Here is an 18,910-nt window from a genome sequence, read left to right as displayed (position 1 = left end):
ATTTCGATTATAACAGACGTTAAGTGCACAGAAGTTGCGTTTTCTTTTAAGGTAATCACCTTTAAAATGTCTTGTATTAAGTAATGACATTAACAATGCAAAGATTGTGTGAATTAATATTATTTTAGTTCTATATTGACACAACGCTTCTTTAGTCTTCTTTGCAGTAGATATTGTTGCTCCCGTGGAGCTTTAGTGACTTCTAGTGGTGGTAAGAAATACAAGGAGGGAAACAGGCCTTGAAGTTTAAAGGTTCCCTCCTACACCAACAGTTGTATCAAGTATGGTTTCAGTATTACTTTGGCACACAACAAATTGTGTATTAGCCATTATCCCACTTTTTAACCATCAAATTAGAAATTAGCGACCCCACACAAGTATCTATCTTTGAAAGATATAGCATTGACACAAGACCAAATTGGAGCACACACATTTTAATAAAGGATTGTATCAATTCACATGCAAAATAGTGTGACACTATTGAATGCAGTGAGTCAGAAGCAAATTGAATGCAGTGAGTCAGAAGCAAACTATCAGATGAAACATATGTAGTAATCATAAGCATGCACTTCAAAATTGGTATTTCACTCATTTAACATATGAAGAAGCATGACACTGAAGCAAGTAGCCTGTGTGTAGTGCCATCATGTGACAACATGGCAGTTACAAGTTTAAAAGAGGCAGTTGGTGGTTCACCGAGTTTGCTATATAGAGTCCTTTTGTCTATTATTTAGGAGAACAACACTCCTGTCTACTAGGGGGCAGCATTGTCAACAAGGGTTTACAATAATACATTTTTCAGAACTGCTGAAAGTCTGTAAGTATTAAAAAGAAAAGCCATCTCCAGGGAAACTCAAGACATTTAATTCAGACAGTAATGCACAGGAAGCTTGTATATTGAAATTAGGGATATGAGATATTGAAGATTATTCCGACATGATCAATTAACTATTCCGGGAGCAAATGGATGGACCTTAGCGACGTACAGTGGTCCAACCATCATCGTCGGTCTCATTCTTAATGCGACGAATGTTATCTTTGTCTGAACGCCAGTTCTTGTCTTCCACAGGCTCTCCGTCGTGCTCACTCTCTTTCTCCTTGGGCTTGTCTCGCTCCTCATGCTTGTCTTGTTCCTCACGCTTGTCTTCACCTCCGCGTCGCCAGGTGCCTCCTGTGGAAGCAGATTATCATAACATATAAACTCTATACAAGATCTGTTCATAGTTGCTCTGTGTTGAAGCATTAACATTATTGGCAAACAATGCCACCTGCTGGTTGGCTTCAAGAATGTCACCTACTTTATTTGGGAAGGTAGCTTTAATGAAAGCCAAGTTTTTCTTATAGATACACAAATATCACAGCTCTCTTTTGTAGTAATGCAATTTAAGGATGAATGCACAGAATGAGTGAAATTTATTACAATAGGTTTACCATCGTTTTGATCTCTTAGTGGGGCTCTCTGTGGAAGATCATCACGGCGGTCTCGATCACGTCGGCGGTCATCACGTTCTCCGCGACGGTCGTCTCGGTCACCACGACGGTCATCACGATCAGCGTCTTCTTTGCGAGAATCTCTCCAACTGCCTCCTTCTTCTGATCTCCTCCATGGATTCTCCTCTCTTAAACACACACACACCATTAATAACAAAAAGTGCTATTGGTATGCACTATTTCCTGTGACTCACCTGGGACGATCTCTGAAGCGGTCGCTGGGTCGTTCCGCTCTATCATCTTGGTCATCACGGGCACCACCTTGAGGAGGCCCCCAGCTCTCCTCTCTAGCCTTCTCTCGCTCACGCCAACCACCTGCAACAACAATTAAAGTTCACATATTGACAAAGACCAAACTTGGGAATGTCTTACCAAAACACCTGGGGTTGAACTGGTTAAGAAAAGGCAATTTGAAAATCATGTAAGAACAAATAAAAGACTGAAATATCTAGGGTTAACACAGTCTCTTGCCAAATGCGAGTCAGGAAAAAAGTAATGACGTCCTGTCTGCAAATAGTCAACGATTTAATTCGAAGGAGTTCAGACGATAAACCTCAGTGATATCGTCAGAATCGCTGCATCGCCCCAGAGGCGTAGCTCTCCTTTTGCAACGGTAATGATCCTTCCGCAGATTCCAATACGTACACTTTATGACTTTAACTACCGTATTTTCCGCACTATAAGGCGCACCTTCAATGAATGGCATATTTTAAAACTTTGTTCATATATAAGGCGCACCGCATTATAAGGCGCATAGAATAGACGCTACAGTAGAGGCTGGGGTTACGTTATGCATCCATTAGATGGAGCTGCGCTAAAGGGAATGTCAACAGAACAGTCAGATAGGTCAGTCAAACTTTATTAATAAATTACAAACCAGCGTTCTGACAACTCTGTTCACTCCCAAAATGAATAAACAGCTGTTTTATTATTTTCCCCGAGGTAAAGTCAGTGACGTGGTGTTTTGTTTATCCTTTAACAACAGCAAGGTATAACATGTAGTGCAACATTTATATCACATAGTGGAGGGAAACTTTTCCTTGATTCAATAAACACGTAAAAAACTGTGATACTGTTACGGTAAATCAAACGTTAGTGCAATCACAATATAGTAACACTCAAAATAGTGCAATCACAATATAGTAACACTCAAAATAGTGCAGAGCAATAACAATATATCAATAACTCAATGTTGCTCAAACGTTAATGTCACACAACACAACACACAAAATAAACATGTAAAGCTACCTATATAGTTACACCTCATCCACGAATCCCTCAAATTCTTCTTCTTCAGTGTCCGAATTAAACAGTTGGGCGAATACGGCATCCAACATGCCGTATATTAATCGAGTCAGTGTCGCTGCTGTTGTCCAGCAGTTCAGTGACAATGTTAAATTCTCTCGCTGCTGCTCTATTCCCATGTTCTACTGCGTAACTGATCGTCTTAAGTTTAAACTCTGCGTTGTAAGCGTGTCTCTTAATAGGAGCCATTTTGGGGTCTTTACATAAACAAACAAATGGAAATGAAACGGCACGCCTCGGCGCAGTCATATATCCCAGCATGCATTTTCTTCTTCTACGGGGGCGGTTTCTTACCATAGAAGAAGAACTTCTTCTTCTACGGGGGAAAATGAAGACGGAAGAAAATGAAGTCGGCGGCTGCTTACCGTAGTTGCGATTGATTGATTGATTGAAACTTTTACCTGTTGGAGGCTCAATATTGGTCCATATATAAGGCGCACCGGATTATAAGGCACACTGTCAGCTTTTGACAAAATTGGAGGTTTTTAGGTGCGCCTTATAGTGCGGAACATACGGTACCTCTATTTAGTTAAGGTTGATGTTCTGTTAGTACTGCGCCAAAGCCACAATCCTACCAACTGTGGTTTAGCTTTTTTGAGGCAGAAATAGTCGCAAATGAGATTTGGTTCACTTTAATGAATGACTGTATTCCTTTTATAAGTATCTTTAATTAACTTTAAACTATTCACCAAATAGGTGCTACCTAGGGCACAGCCATGTGATATTACTGACACCTATCTGTATATTTCGTTTTAAGAATACAGCCATACAGTCGACTGATTGACGACTACGGGCAAACTGATGATTTCAATTTGAACATGAAAATCCTAAGCTGAAGACCGCTGTATTGTCTTGCTGGCGTTAATGTTTGATCACATCTAAACATTCGATGTTGCCTGCGCCTATTTCTGACGGCAACAATCTTTAGCTGGGGGCATGTAATTTGCATTGCTTAATTTCATAATATCACAAATTAAGCTACCTTACAAACGTTTTTCGCTAGGAAACTAAAAGGTGAAATGCTTACCTGGCCTACTGAGTGGTTTCCAGGGTTTGGCTTCATCAACACCCCGGCGAGGACCATCATCTCTTCTTCCACTTCTATCGTCGTCTCCTCTTCTAGGTCCCCAGTCATCATCACGCCTGGGACCCCTGGAGTCATCCATACCCCGGCGTGGAGGCCAATCGTCATCCATGCCCCGGCGTGGAGGCCGGTCGTCATCCATGCCACGACGAGGAGGCCGGTCATCATCCATGCCCCGGGATGAACCTCTGTCTTCATCAAATCCACGCCTGGGACCTCGATCGTCATCAAAACCTCTACGAGGTCCTCTGTCATCTCCACCTCGGCGCAAACCTTCTCCTTGCCGAAAGGGTGTCTCTTTCTCTTCCTTGTCATTCTCTTGACCTTCTTGTCTCCATTCCCTGCAGAAACAGCCCAGGAAATTAACACTACAGACTCAACAATAAACATGAAGAATGATTTGGTATGAGAACTGATGATGTGATTGTGTCTTACTAAACCAACCTGTCAGGTACAGGACGTTGCCGTTCTGATTCTGGTTCAGTGCGCTTCCGCCATCCTCCCTCCTCTTTTTCACTACTCCATTCCTGTTTACAGCAACAGCATATTCTGTGATATAATATACCCATCACAAAAACAAAAACAAACCTTTGGTTTCTCCTCTGGGACAGTGCGTCTCTCTTCTTCACGACGGCGTTCACGCTCTTCGATCTCCTGCTGACGAGCACGTTGCTTTCGTTCCTGCTCTTCGAGCTTGCGAAGGCGCTCTTGATATTCCCTCTCCTCCTCCTCTCGCTGCTCCTGTTCAAGGCGTTCACGGTCCTCACGCTCTGAAAAAGATGTCAAATGTGTAATTCATAGGATTGACAGTGACAATACAAGAATTATCAATTGAAGAGCAACACAGTTGTGTGTTCCACGGTAGAAATGTAAATGACCTTTTTTGAGACTTTCCTCATGGATACGCTGTGCCTCTTCCTCTTTCTGGAGGTAGTAAGCCTTACGTCTGTCCTCTTTACGTTGCCTCTTCCTTTCCTCCAGACGATCGCGCCTTTCTTCCACCAACCGCTTCTGGAATGTTTCCAGTTTCTCCTGCATTAAACACAAAGCAAAGAACATTAAAAAGGTATGCTACGGCAATACTAATACTAATTAAGTACATTTTATCTCACCTCATAAATGAAGCTACGAGCAGCAGTTATTTCAGACAAAAACTTTTCCTTGTCCTCCATCATGCGGGACATGCGCTTCTTGTGCTCCAGAGCCTTTTCTCGTTCCACTTTCATGTTACTGATCTGCACAAACGAAACAAGTCAAATCTGCCATTCACTAGTAGGTATATACTTTGTATTCCTGTTGCACTTCTCTTCAAACTTACCCTCTCCTCCTCCTGGATTTCCCACAGTTCCATGTCCTTGACACGCTGCTCCTCGTAGGCCTTTATGATAAGAGGAATTTCCTCTATTCGTTTTGCCCTCTCAAAGTGGTCAATCTGCAAAGAGACATTGTTGGTGTCTTGCACAGAGGTAAATGAAAATATATCTGCATTACCTTCTTTTCCTGGTTCTTCAGACGCTCTTGAAGTTCTTTCTTCTCCTTCTCAAGCTGCTCTACCTGCTTTGCCATGATGTAGTCAGGATCCAGTTCCTCCAAGTCCTGCAAGAACAAGGTACATACAAAAAAAGTGACAAGTGACATCTTGCTGCAATATGGAGATCAAACATATGAACCACCAGGGTCGTGCTGGTTATACTTTACCTCAATGTCAATATCTTTGAAGGCCTTGGCTCCCAACTCTGTCTTTTTAATTTGCTCCAGCCGTTCACGCACTGTCTTTTTCTTGATTTGCTCATGCTCTTGCATAATGCGCTCCTTCTCCCTCTCTTTAGCCTCCTGGAGCAGGCGCTCCTCCTCCGCCTTGCGGACCTTCTGCAACTCTGCCTCCCGCTGCTCTAGTTCCTCCTTCTCACGCTGTATGTTCAGGTTCTCGAGCCGCTCCTTACGCTCTTCAATAGTCTGTCTGCGGGCCAGGATGCGCTGATGATCCTTGCGGCCATTTTTCAAATAAGCTGCTATGGCCCGCTGACTCTGCTCCTCACGCTCTTGCTGAAAGAGAAACATGATCAGTTGGAATTTTGCATTAAACAATTTGCAATATGAGAGGAAAGATGTCAAATCCGTTCAAATATAAAAACATCCAAGTAATTCAGTACAACAAAACCTGTCTGAAAAGAGATTTTTGAGAAATGTCCAACATTAAAAAATGGCAATATTAATATTGTGAAAATGTGGCTGCAGAAAAATTAACTCACCAGCGTGGAGGGAGGTTTGATGATCTGCAGGGCCTTAGCCAAAGAGGAAGACATTGCAGTCAGCTGGTTTCTTATTTGCTCAGAGGGCATGTTTTGCAGGAAGGGACCAAGTGGAGCATCCTCCTTAGTCGAATAATTCAGGTCAGAGCCAAAACTCAATGTCCGAGAGGTGTGGTCGATTCGGACCTTTAAAAAAACAACACAGATTTAGAGGACAGGACCTATTTTTACATGTTCACAGATACAGATGAAAGTCATGTTAATAAGGATGTACAATTTTTTTTCAAGCAGACAACTTCCAGCTTTAAGACCAGTAACTTATTTATATTGATTATTTTATAGATGTTGATTTAGGTGGTTTGTGCAAGAAAGAGTTTTAAAAAATGTGAATTTGACAAACTGTACCTGGAGATTTGACCTAATCAAATATGACATCACTACTATGATAGGGCTATCTTCAAACATCCATAAATTCGGAGTGAAGCTTATGTCCTTAATCCATCTATCAGTGTATGCTGGAGTGTGGCGTTAATGTCGTATTTGGATAGCAAACACACATCCAAAAAATAATGGTGGTTGGGAAGTACAAACCGTGGCTATGCGTGGTTTGATGGCCGATAGGGTCCACTAGGGATAGGTCGGATAGGATAGACTTTTCATCCCACAGTGGTGAAATTATGTGGTTGCAGTGCATATTCAAATAGTCCACAATAAGTAAGGTTAAAAACAATTTTTCACATTAGAACTGATAGGGTAGCAATTCCCCTTAACTGCGAATCGATACCCGTCCTCAACAGTACATATTTTAGGTATTCGTGTAATTTTTGAAGAAGTCTACAAAGTGTATTCATGCGTGATTGTTTAGGCACAAGCGGTAGAAAATAAGTGTTTAATAATTAAATACTTTTTATTTATTTAAAGGGGCTGTTTGCAACATTTAGACAGATGCCTTGAGGGCGTTAACTTTTCAATGTATTTTAAGCATTATATCCTGCCTTAACCCCCGTCATTGAAGCAAAGCGTGCTGCCCTCGCTGAATACAAACGCTCCCCAAATGAGAAGTCCCTGCAAGCACTGAGAACTACAAGAAGCAAAGTGCAACAGACTGCAAGACATTGTGCCAATGAATACTGGCAACAACTCAGTGAATCCATCCAGTCTGCAGCTACATCAGGTAACATCAGGGGGATGTACGAGGGCATCAAGACTGCTCTGAGCCCAACACAGAGCAAAACAGCCCCCCTAAAGACCACCAGTGGGGAAGTTATCACTGACAAGGGCAAGCAGATGGACAGATGGATAGAGCACTATTCAGAACTCTATTCCAGAGAGAACACTGTCGTCGCCTCAGCCCTTGATGCCATTGAACAGCTGCTCATCATTGAGGAATTAGATGCTGAACCAACACTTGCTGAACTTCACAAAGCGATTGACAGCTTAGCAACTGGCAAAGCACCTGGTACTGATGGCATCCCCCCAGACCTCATCAAGCGCTGTAAAGACACCCTCCTGCAGCCTTTGCATGATGTCCTCTGCCAGTGCTGGAAAGAGGGAGCCGTGCCGCAATACATGAGAGATGCCAAGATTGTCACCCTTTACAAAAATAAGGGCGACAGGAGCGACTGTAACAATTACAGGGGCATCTCCCTCCTGAATATCGTAGGGAAGCTCTATGCCTGTGTCGTGCTTGTCCACCTTCAGAAACTTGCTGAGCGCGTTTACCCGGAATCTCAATGCGGCTTTCGCACCAAGCGCTCTACAGTGGACATGATATTCTCTCTACGCCAACTTCAGGAAAAATGCAGGGAACAGAAGCCCCTGTACATATCCTTCATTGACCTGACCAAGGCTTTCGACCTGGTTAGCAGAGAAGGGCTCTTCAGCATCCTACCCAAGATTGGATGCCCTCCAAAGCTCCATAGTCTCAATAGATCTTTTCATGACGACATGAAGGCAACCATCCAGTATGAGGGTAGCATGTCCAACCCATTTGACATCAAGAGCGGAGTCAAGCAAGGTTGCGTCCTTGCTCCTACCCTTTTCGGCATCTTCTTTGCCCTGCTCATCAAACATGCTTTTGGGACTGCAACAGAAGGGGTATATCTACGTACCAGATCTGACGGCCGACTTTTCAACCTAGCCCGTCTTAAAGCAAGGACCAAAGTCCGTGAGACAATCATCCGGGACATGCTCTTTGCTGATGATGCCGCCGTCATTTCGCACACTGAACAAGAACTCCAGTGCCTTATGGACAGATTCTCCAAGGCCTGCAAAGACTTCGGGCTTACCATCAGCCTGCAAAAGACCAATATGCTGAGTCAGGAAGTGGACACTCAACCAGCCATCACAATCGATGAGTACCAACTCAAAGTCGTACACCAATTTACATACCTGGGATCCACCATTAGTGACAATCTGTCCCTCGATGGTGAGATCAACAAATGTATTGGCAAAGCTGCCACAACCCTAGGTCGCCTCACAACCCGCGCCTGGGCGAACCGGAAGCTGACAACTCCTACCAAGATGGCAGTGTACAACGCCTGCATTGTCAGCACTCTTCTCTACGGCAGCGAAACATGGACAACATACTCCAAACAGGAGCGCAAACTGAACACCTTCCACATGCGCTGCCTTAGCCGCATCCTCGGCATCCATTGGAGTGACAAGGTGACGAATGCCCAGGTCCTCGAACGCGCTGGTCTTCCTACCATGTTCACGCTGCTCAGACAACGCAGGCTGCATTGTCTAGGCCACGTGTGCCGTATGGAGGATGGATGTATCCCAAAGGACATCCTGTATGGCGAACTTGCCTCTGGCAAGAGATCTGTTGGCCGGCCAAAACTGCGCTTCAAAGATGTCTGCAAGCGGGACATGAAAGCCCTGGACATAAACACTGAACATTGGGAAGATGCAGCAGCTGACCGCAGAAAATGGCGCAGTGTCCTTCACAAACAGTTGAAGACTGGTGAGAAAAAGATCCATGCCACAGCCAATGAAAAAAGAACCAAGCGGAAGACACGCACTCCTGCAGTTGCGCCTTCCAGCTACATCTGTAGTAAATGCGGCCGTGTTTGCCTCTCCCACATCGGACTCATCAGCCACAGCAGGCGTTGTCGCTGAGTTTAAACTTGACCTCTGGACTGGCGCAGTTTCCATAGTCGTTACGACTGACGGAGGCGTGATGATGATGATCCCGCCTTCTTATGTCTTCTAGAACGTAATGACGTAACTACGAACATACACATGCATGGGCATTAGCTCTGGGTATTGTTAGCTATTGATTAACGATTTGTCATTGGATGTATATTCTAACATAACAGGACTGCAAATTGTTTGTTGCTTCTCTTAGACTGCTTTTGGATGTGTGCGTGTGCTCCCTTCGCGTACGTGTTGACACAGGGTAAGTGACCGCCGTAAACACCAATAATTTTTTTTGAGCCAGAATTTTTTTCCCCCCATTACATCCGGTTGTCCCTTTCAAACTTAGTAATTCTAAAAAATAAAAGCAGTTTGAAAACAAATGTTTTCTGTTAAAGTTAAAAGTACCAATGATTGTCACACACACCCTAGGTGTGGTGAAATGTGTCCTCTGCATTTGACACATCCCCTTGTTCATCCCCTGGGAGGTGAGGGGAGCAGTGGTGCCGCGCCCGGGAATCATTTTTCATGATTTAAGCCCCAATTCCAACCCTTGATGCTGAGTGTCAAGTAGGGAGGTACTGGGTCCCATTTGTATAGTCTTTGGTATGACTCGGCCGGGGTTTGAACTAACAGCCTACTGATCTCAGGGCGGACACTCTAACCACTAGGCCACTGAGTAGGTCCAATAAACCACTAATAGTTACATTAGTAAGCCGGTGGTGACCTTGATATATGATTTGCTTTGAAAAATCTAATTGTGAGGAAGTTGCAAACAGTCTCTTTAACATTTAACAGTGAGTTGATAATGCTAACTGTTCTATCCAGTTATTTTATCTAGTTTTCTTACACTTGAGTCTAATTTGCAAGTATTGTTTATGAGACTTTGCATTCCGTTACAAATACAAGACGTTAAATGGCAGTAGCGTATAGACTACAGTAGGGCTGCACAATTAATCAAATTTTAATCGTGATCAGAATTTTGGCAGCTACAATTAAATAAGAGGGTGATTGCCAGCGATGTTAACATGTAAAAAAAATAGGCTATGTTGCATTTCAAACTAAGCACATTCACAACCAACAGTCAGCCAACCACCACGGGGCGACCGAAAGACAGTGGACTCATGGGAGAGCAAGTACCGTATTTTTCGGATTATAAATCACAGTTTTTTTCATAGTTTGGCCGTGGGTGCGACATATACTCCGGAGCGACTTATGTGTAAAATTATTAACACATTACCGTAAAATACCAAATAATATTATTTATCTCATTCGCGTAAGAGACGAAGCAAATGGCAGCAATCGTCACACACACGTCAGCAATCGTCACTCACACGTCAACCAATAAGAATTCGGCGGGGGAGGGTCATGGCAGAAGTGCATTGTGGGTTATGGGATGCTAACTGCTATATGCTATATGCTACTGCCGTAGCTATTAAAATGGATCACATCAACGGTCACTTATAAAAACTGAGAAGGGCTGAACTAAAATGCCACCGGAAAGGAAATCATACACTGCAGATTACAAGCTGGACATAGTGAATTATGCAGCAGAGAACGGCAATCGAGCAACAGAAAGAAAGGAAACGGCGCATACCAGAGGCGACACCGGGGAGGAAGATTTCATCGGATTTAGCGATCGGGAGTGACAGATTGTTTGGTAAACGTATAGCATGTTCTATATGTTATAGTTATTTGAATCACTCTTGCCATGATGTGTTGCGTTAACATACCAGGCATATTCTCAGTTGGTTATTTGTGCGTCATATGGCGTACACTTATTCAGCCTGTTCACTATTTTTATTTATTTTAAATTGCCTTTCAAATGTCTATTCTTAGTGTTGGATTTTATCAAATAAATTTCCCCCAAAAATGCGACTTATATATGTTTTTTTCCTTCTTTATTGTGCATTTTCGGCCGGTGCAACGTATACTCCGGAGCGACTTATAGTCCGAAAAATACGGTAAGAGTAAGTGACAATAGAGTTTGAAGGTAGATCAGCCAGTAGCTCCTGAAAATATTAAGGAAAAATAAATGCATTATTACATCGGTGCCCTCACCTCTCGCAGAGTTACCCACAGGCACGCATTATAACCCCGAAACACAACTGCACGTCTCGCTGTTCCCTAACAACTAGCACAGCAAATCCAAACAAATTATCGAGTTGCGGAGACACGTTAAGCATTAATAACACTACCCTTCTTTTCTCAACCGTCATCTTTTGCCCGCACTGTAAAGCTGGACAGCAACAGAGTGGGCCGCCCGCCACTGGCGCAAAGCCCTGACAAAAAGCTCTGAGAGAGAAAGAGACACACACACACACACACACACACACACACACACACACACACACACACACACACACACACACACACACACACACACACACACACACACACACACACACACACACACAAGGTAGATCACCTCGACTTGGTTATTTTAAAAGTAGCTTGCCTGCTGAAAAAGTATGGGCACCCCTGAAGTAGGATGTCTTCAAGACTCTGAAGGTGTAAAAACATCTCTTATGATCGAAGCCATGATTGTTTACATCTTGAGCTCAGGGGAAGTTTATGACCGCCTGTGGAAGTAGGAGCACTTGATTTGATCACCCTAACCCAACCACAGCACAGTACGGGTAATCTTGCCTCATTGGAGTTTTACTTTTTAATTTTTTTGGTGATTGGAACAATTTTTTAAATGTTATTGGATCTACTGGTGTGGTGCCATAATTCCTAATATTGGCCCACCCTAATGTGAAGCATGATGTGATCACAATCTTACCTGTAGATCACAGTGCCTGGCAGCATCCACAATGGAGCGTTCGAGCTGGAAAGCATCCACAAATGGGACAAGAGACGCCAGACGACTGAACTCGATGCTTTGATAGATCTGTGCAACCTGATTTAATGTAGACATAAATATGAAACTACCACAGTAAAGGTGGACCTGTTGAATGAAAGCATTTTTAAGAAAATCTAAATATTACTTGTTGCAGAAGACGCAATATGGTGTTATTCTGCAAGTGAGGGACATATTGTTGGAGGTCAGACAACTCATCACCCTGGTCTCTCACCCAATTCAGCACCTAGGAATAGAAGTTGCTTGCGTTTGGAATATGACAACATGGAAACAATGTGTTGTACATTGATCTTGGGAACATCACTTAAGTGTGTTGCTCTTAGATTGGTGTACCTTAGTTACTCTACCACTGAGCTTCAAGGGATTGAAGTCAACTTCAAGCCAGCTGTGAAGTTCTTTGACCTCGGGCACCACATACTGCAACAAGTTGAATCTTACCTGGAAACACATGAGAAAGTCTTTAAATACCTCCAAGACTTAAGTCTTACAAGGCTGACTAAATTGGGTTTAAATACTCAGGGTTGTTTTGAGAGAAGAACAAAATTACTGACATAAACCATCAAAAAATGGTTGAACTAAGAATCGTCTTTCATACAAACGACGCACCATGTCATTGATTAGACTTTGGCGGGTTGGTGGTGCCTGTAGGCCCAGTAGGGTTGCCAGCCGGCGGTGTTTTTCCACAATGATGCCATCCATATCCAAAAGCCGAGCAATATCTGTGCGCTCAGGCGTAATGGGAATGGAGAGAGTAGCCAGAAGTACTCTAGTGGACATCCTGAAGGTGGAGAAATTAGGCCTTAACAGTAACCTAAAAGGTTTCCACACAAGAAAAACTTGTCCAACTCTGGTAAAAAAAGAAAATACCGTTGCATTTCCTCTTGGGTGAGATTCTTGCGCATCTCTCTGGAAAGATGATAAAGGCGATGGAGGGTGCCAGCGTGGAAAAGAGCATTTCCAGATTTCCAAAACACAGTAGAGACCTTGTTGTAGTAGTTGGCCATAAGCTGAGGTTTTGGTGGCTTCTTGGAAAGAGCAAACAAACCATGGATGTCCTCAACAGCCTTGAATGCTTCCTAGAAAAAGAAACAAATGCAAACACGTGAGGGCAAGAAGTGAATGAACTTAGATTTAACAATCCTCCCTCTATACTTGAATGCTACATCTCCCCCAGGCCTCATCAAAAATGTATTTTCAAATGTTTTTATTGAGATTCCTTTTTTTTCCCTTAGTGATTCAGTGCTGATATGCATACCTGCCAGAGCTCCATGCTTATGGCACTGTCAAGCTGCACCAGACGCGTCTCCAGGTGCATGGACTGGCTCTCAGGGTTGTTCAAGTTGATGGCAGTGCTCTGGTTGTGGTGTCGCTGGATCTGACCCAGATGCATTCGCAGGTTGTCACACAACTTACGAAACTCCGCTTTTCGGGTGTACTGAAGGCAGAATTTAAATGCTGCAAAAAAGACAAGAAGTTCAAAGCAATTAGTGTTTACTAAGAATTTCCCAAATTAAGAGTGTTTTAAAATAAGAACTGACTCTCAGCTAATTGTTATGCTTTAAGTTGCCAGCAAAAAGTTACAAGCATTCCCACCATTAGTCGGCGTAATAAATGTCCCTACAAGAGTGAACCCTGCAAGAGCCACCCAAAAAATCTGGTCTTACTTGCTAGTATTAGCTTATAGCTAGAGATTGACGAAACTATGTTTTTCCATGCATGGGAAAGAAGAAATACAATGTGAAAGACAGTACTGAGAAGAAGCAGGTGATATTTATTGAATTAAAAAGAGAAATCATCAAAAACATTGCAGAGTGTAGCCAACTTGGTGAAGCAGTTACAACTTATCACTGCTAGTCTGCACCATTCTAAAGCAAAATTAATAACGCCAGCCAATGTAGGGTTTCCCGCAGCACTTTGTTGTTAAGGCGGCCGCCTTAACAACAAAGAGCCACCGCCTAAACTAACGTTGCTTAACAAGATCTCCAGCCACACGTGCGCATTTAAAAAACTATCTCTGTCCCCAAGCAAACGCATACACTGAGTGTCATACGCATGTCAAAATACTGGGGACACTGTAGCCTAGGACTTAAGACCATTTTAGCCAATCAGAAGCATCCAAAATGTCATTTCCGGAGGCGGCATATAGCAAAAATGGCGGATCACGGCAAGAATGAATTATATATGTGGATTATATATGTGGACTGACAGAGGAGTAGAGCTACTTTTAAGCATCGTTTTGGAGTTTAAAGTTAACAAAACTTACAGTGTTGACTGGGAAACTTGCCAGTTCAAGTATGGTGACTATCTTACCCTATTTTTGGAGCCGTACGGACTTGGAGGGACATCTGAGGAACCTCCTCATCGAAAAGAGGACATCACAAAAACAACTATCGACGCTAAACTGAAAGCGATTCGTGGAAAGTAAAGACAAGCAGTCGACGCAGGTGGAAGAAGAGGTTACGGTAGAGTTGTTTTGCTGTACTTCGAACTATGCGAGCAGATCTGGGGCGGTTCTCCATCAACTACATCCATTCAATTTGGAATAGAAACATTAGATATTGACACAAGCTCTCACAGGAATTCGGATTCTCCATTCACCCTTGACAGCCTGGTCAGAGACAAAGATATGCCGAATGACGTAAAAGAGCAGCAAGATTCCAATAGGAGCAATCCACAATCTTCTGTGGTGAAAGAGAGAAGAGCTCTACTTCAGGTATGTGGGCACTAACTTCATTGCTAGGAAGTAATATTGTTAAAAGGCAGATACAGTATACTGTATATTGTATATCTGGGCATCGAATTTTTTTTATATGAACTGCACTGCAATTACAAATGCTCTCAGATGACCACTTTCAACAATGTTGAAAGTGTGACAAAAATACTTTCTTTGGAATCAGAAGTCAATATGCCAAGCATATATTGAAGTTCAGCTGTTTTAGATGTATTTAAATAGGGTTGTATTAAAAATGCTTTGAGCAGTTTCTTGTAATAAATAATATTGAGTTAAGTAAAACTGCAGTTGCATTAAATATTTTTTTATGTCAAAATTAAAATACCTCGAAGTGCTTTATAGACACACATTGTTTCCCGACGATGTTGAGGGCCATTCGACATGTTGTAAATAACATGTTACTATCTTACACCTGTGCTAAAGTGGGTTTATCCCAAATAATGTATTCATTATTATTGAATGTTATATATTGTAAAAATCCTTATAAATTTTTTTTTTTTTTTTCACTAGGCAAAACTCAACAGCCACAGGCGTGACAGACTAAAACGAAAACTTCCAATCGAGACAATGTTGCTGTATGCAGTAGAAGAAGACGTCCAGATAAAGAAGAGACTTCTGGACATGATGGAGACATCAGAGAAGCGATCGTCTGACAATTTAGACAAACTAACATCAAGCGATGGGGTGGAGACGTGATGGCGACAAGCCTAGTTACACTGTTCCTTACACCCACCCACCACCTTCCTCGTCCTGCCGCCTGTCCCGGAAGACGCCCCCTCCCCCTGGAGAGACACCACCTTAGCTAACAAATTTTCTGGGGGAAACACTGCAATGTGTCCATTGAAATATTGAGAAGCTGCTGATGGTGTGTTTGACAGAGAAGCAGCTCAAAGGACATCCAGTAGAAGTCCACTCTCTAAGGTAAATGCTATACAGTAATGTTAAATGACTTCATAAAACTACACTAGTTTGTAGCACGGTACATTTGATTAATTAGTATTTTATACAATATTTAATATCTAAAAGTTATTTTTTGTTTTTAAAGGGCATGTTTCATGTAAAAATTGTGTCGTCTCTGGCGGGGCCAAGTATCACTTTAAATTGATTTCATAAATTTTAATGGACAACCTTGATTTGGGATAAAATTGTATTGAGTTAAAATAACTTATCAAGCTCATAAGTTGATGTACGACTTAAAACATGATTACATAACCATCACAATATTAACAGCCAAATAAAAACTATATTCTTAAAGAAAATGATTACCTTGCTGGGCGATGTCATGATATAGGCGCTCCACCTTGGAGTTGTTTCGGAGCAGGTCCAGGCACTGACGGTAGGACTCCCACAAAAATTTCACCCAGGGAGTGAGGAGCAGCCGATCAGTACGATCCTGAGTGTCCTCTCCACTCACAGCGCTCAGGAGTACGCTGAAGACACACAAACGGGTTTACACTCAATTTACTGGTAACTAAATATACCACCTGCAGCATACGGACGGATGCCACCTCACCTCTCTGGAGTCTGGATGTTGTCCAGATCCTCGATATCCAGGACCATCTGCTGTGACTCCTCTTTGGCCGTTTCGGTCTTGTCCTCCGCCAGCTTCAAGTAAGCCCTAACCACATCCTCCAGAGATTTGATGTTCACCTGGTAGAACAGGCATACCGGAGTTAGAACCCCCATTTGTGTTAAAGAAGATGCGAAATGAAGGGTGTGAACAGCACCTGCTGGCAGATGTTTTTGTATTGGTAGAGGCCCTCCTTGGCCAGGTGGCTCTTGCGAAGATCCACACAGAGCTCCAGGTATTTGAGCATGATGGGCTCGTGGATCTTCTGCCATGTTCGATGTTTCTTGCTCTTGATGACATCGTACAGAACGTCCAGGGCTGGCTGTTTCTTGCCAACCTCCAGAAATTCTGCATATTACAGAAAAATCACGGACTGCGTCAGAATGTCAACTCAACAATGCAGTAAACTGGAATGTGACTTTTCGATAATGAGCACATTTCCTTTGAACGTAAGGCGGATGGGCCCCAACTTGGGCTGCAACAACTAATCGATTAAATCGATTATAAAAATAGTTGGCGATTAATTTAGTCATCGATTTGTTGGATCTATGCTTTGCGCATGCGCTGAGGCTACGTTTTTTTTTAACCTTTATTTATAAACATTTACAAACAGCTGAGAAACAATCAAAAATAATAGTGGTGTAACGATATGTGTATTTGTACCGAACCGTTTCGGTACGGTGGTTTCGTTTCGTTGCGGAGGTGTACCGAACGAGTTTCCACACGGACATATTAAGTAGCGTACTGCACGTTGTGTAAGCGATACTCAAAATGCTGGACATTTGAGGCATTTAAGAAACACCGCTCTGACAGCCCCGCATAAGAGGACATGTCCGGTAAAAAGAGGACGTATGGTCAGTCTATCCTAGCCCATTAGCTGCTAGCATGCTAGCAAAAGAGGACATGTCCTCTTTTGTGGGGCTGTCGGGCGATGTTTCTTAAATGCCTCAAATGTCCGGCATTTTGAGTTAGGGTTGCGTGTATTTTCAATGTACGTTCAGGGTTAAGAAGGTGAAAACACAACAAATTGTGTGCGCAACAGCATTCGTGATGGAGGGGGAGAGACAGAGAGAGCGAGAGAGTTGTGATAAACGCGCATGCGTCGTCAGGCTCTGCTTTTTATCGATAGATTTATCAGATTTAATTTTTTATTATCTATAGCAGGGGTGTCAAAAGTGTGCATTTTTGTAACATTTTCCTTGTTTTATTTGGCAAGTTGAAAGAATATGGCACCAGTATGCTGTTTTATTTCAATAAAATACTGGAAAGGATAGAAATGTAGTTTGTCTCTTTTATCCGATTATTAATCGAAGTAATAATCGACAGATTAATCGATTATCAAAATTATCGTTAGTTGCAGCCCTAGCCCCAACACGTAATCACGTTACATGACACGGTAACATGCAAGTCGCTTCAAGTGAAAATTGGAACAGACTAAGGTGAACACATTGAGTTAGTATCATTACATCCGACAGTCTACGATAGAATGATGTATTTATTCAAAACTGTAGATTATCTGTAAGCCAAAAGAGGGGCCTTGTTAGCTTGCCGTTAGCACACAAGCTAACAGTGCGCGCCATGCAAGCTAGCATGAACGCTGCTTTGGCTGACGCGGCATTGAAGGCTAAAGTCGGCTAACGTGCCCTTTACAACCCGGCATGTGTGTGTAATGACAGTGTTGTTTCTACTCACCATTCGCTCGTTTGAGAGCATTCTCTGGGCGCTGAAAATACGCCGGCATTTTGGCAGTTCTCTTGTACAACTCAAACAGCCGAACTTATGTGAATTTTGGTGCAATTCACCAGTCCATCCAGGCCACAGATCCGCGCACGGAAAAGGTGGTGTCTGAGAAAGGAAGAACCTCGTGAGCGGCCTACCAAGGTTGCCAGGTGCCTGATATCCTACCCCCCCCCCCCCCCCCATAAAAGTGCTCTTACTTTAAGCAACAACGATAACAAAGTCAAAGCTAATCACAGTCGAAAATGGTTTTGTTCGCTCTTCCATTTCAAGATAATATTATGGAGACTATTTTGAAAATTATACATTTAAAAATGCAAAACTGTAAAATGTTGTGAAAAGGTTTTTGTTGATGCAAACATAATATGATTGCACCCTATACAACCTGTGATATATTTATGACAATATTTGTAATACTTAAATATTATTCAAGCGTATTTTGACGTTTGAAGGCGTTACTAAACTTAAAGTTCCCAACCGGGGGGTTCAGCACGTCTGGCAGCTGTGGGTGACCATAAAATACCCGTATGGGTAACGGTTGTGGTGCGTTCCCTAAAGCTTGTTTTTATTATATGCGTGTCTTTCTTCTTAAATGGTATTTACATAAAATGACAATACATTTCCCTATTATTCCAAACAGGCTTTATATGTAAAGATAAAGACACGAAGTCCTGATTTCAATAATGACAATACAACTCCAAATAAAGTCACTGATCCAGATTCCTAAAGCAGACGAAAT

The 18,910-nt window shown here is 42.6% G+C and overlaps 1 protein-coding gene across 1 annotated transcript; it reads right to left on the bottom strand.

The window, feature by feature from the left end:
- Window positions 1-418: 418 nt before the first annotated feature.
- On the bottom strand, window positions 419-18,316 carry eif3s10 (eukaryotic translation initiation factor 3, subunit 10 (theta)). Its single transcript, XM_062058684.1, has 22 exons — window positions 18,127-18,316; window positions 16,592-16,782; window positions 16,378-16,514; window positions 16,131-16,294; window positions 13,389-13,588; window positions 13,001-13,209; window positions 12,740-12,911; window positions 12,467-12,571; window positions 12,261-12,359; window positions 12,056-12,172; window positions 6,133-6,318; window positions 5,579-5,926; window positions 5,372-5,476; window positions 5,199-5,312; window positions 4,993-5,115; window positions 4,759-4,912; window positions 4,469-4,650; window positions 4,325-4,407; window positions 3,824-4,221; window positions 1,686-1,806; window positions 1,432-1,619; window positions 419-1,171 (listed from the first exon to the last, which is right to left on the bottom strand). The coding sequence occupies exons 1-22, from the start codon at window positions 18,173-18,175 to the stop codon at window positions 975-977; spliced, it is 3,642 nt and encodes a 1,213-aa protein (XP_061914668.1). The 5' UTR covers window positions 18,176-18,316; the 3' UTR covers window positions 419-974.
- Window positions 18,317-18,910: the final 594 nt, after the last annotated feature.

This window comes from Entelurus aequoreus, linkage group LG09 (assembly GCF_033978785.1).
Source record: "Entelurus aequoreus isolate RoL-2023_Sb linkage group LG09, RoL_Eaeq_v1.1, whole genome shotgun sequence".
NCBI classification, from domain to species: domain Eukaryota; kingdom Metazoa; phylum Chordata; class Actinopteri; order Syngnathiformes; family Syngnathidae; genus Entelurus; species Entelurus aequoreus.
The sequence above is the reverse complement of the archived record's forward strand: the minus strand, read 5'-3'. Positions and strand labels throughout refer to the sequence as shown.

Coding starts and splice junctions, on each gene's coding strand:
- eif3s10 (XM_062058684.1), bottom strand. CDS start 18,175: ATGCCGGCGTATTTTCAGCGCCCAGAGAATGCTCTCAAACGAGCGAAT. Junction 13,589..16,130: donor TCATGACATCGCCCAGCAAG/GTAATCATTTTC, acceptor TCTTTTTTGCAG/CATTTAAATTCTGCCTTCAG. Junction 1,620..1,685: donor CGCTTCAGAGATCGTCCCAG/GTGAGTCACAGG, acceptor TGTGTGTTTAAG/AGAGGAGAATCCATGGAGGA.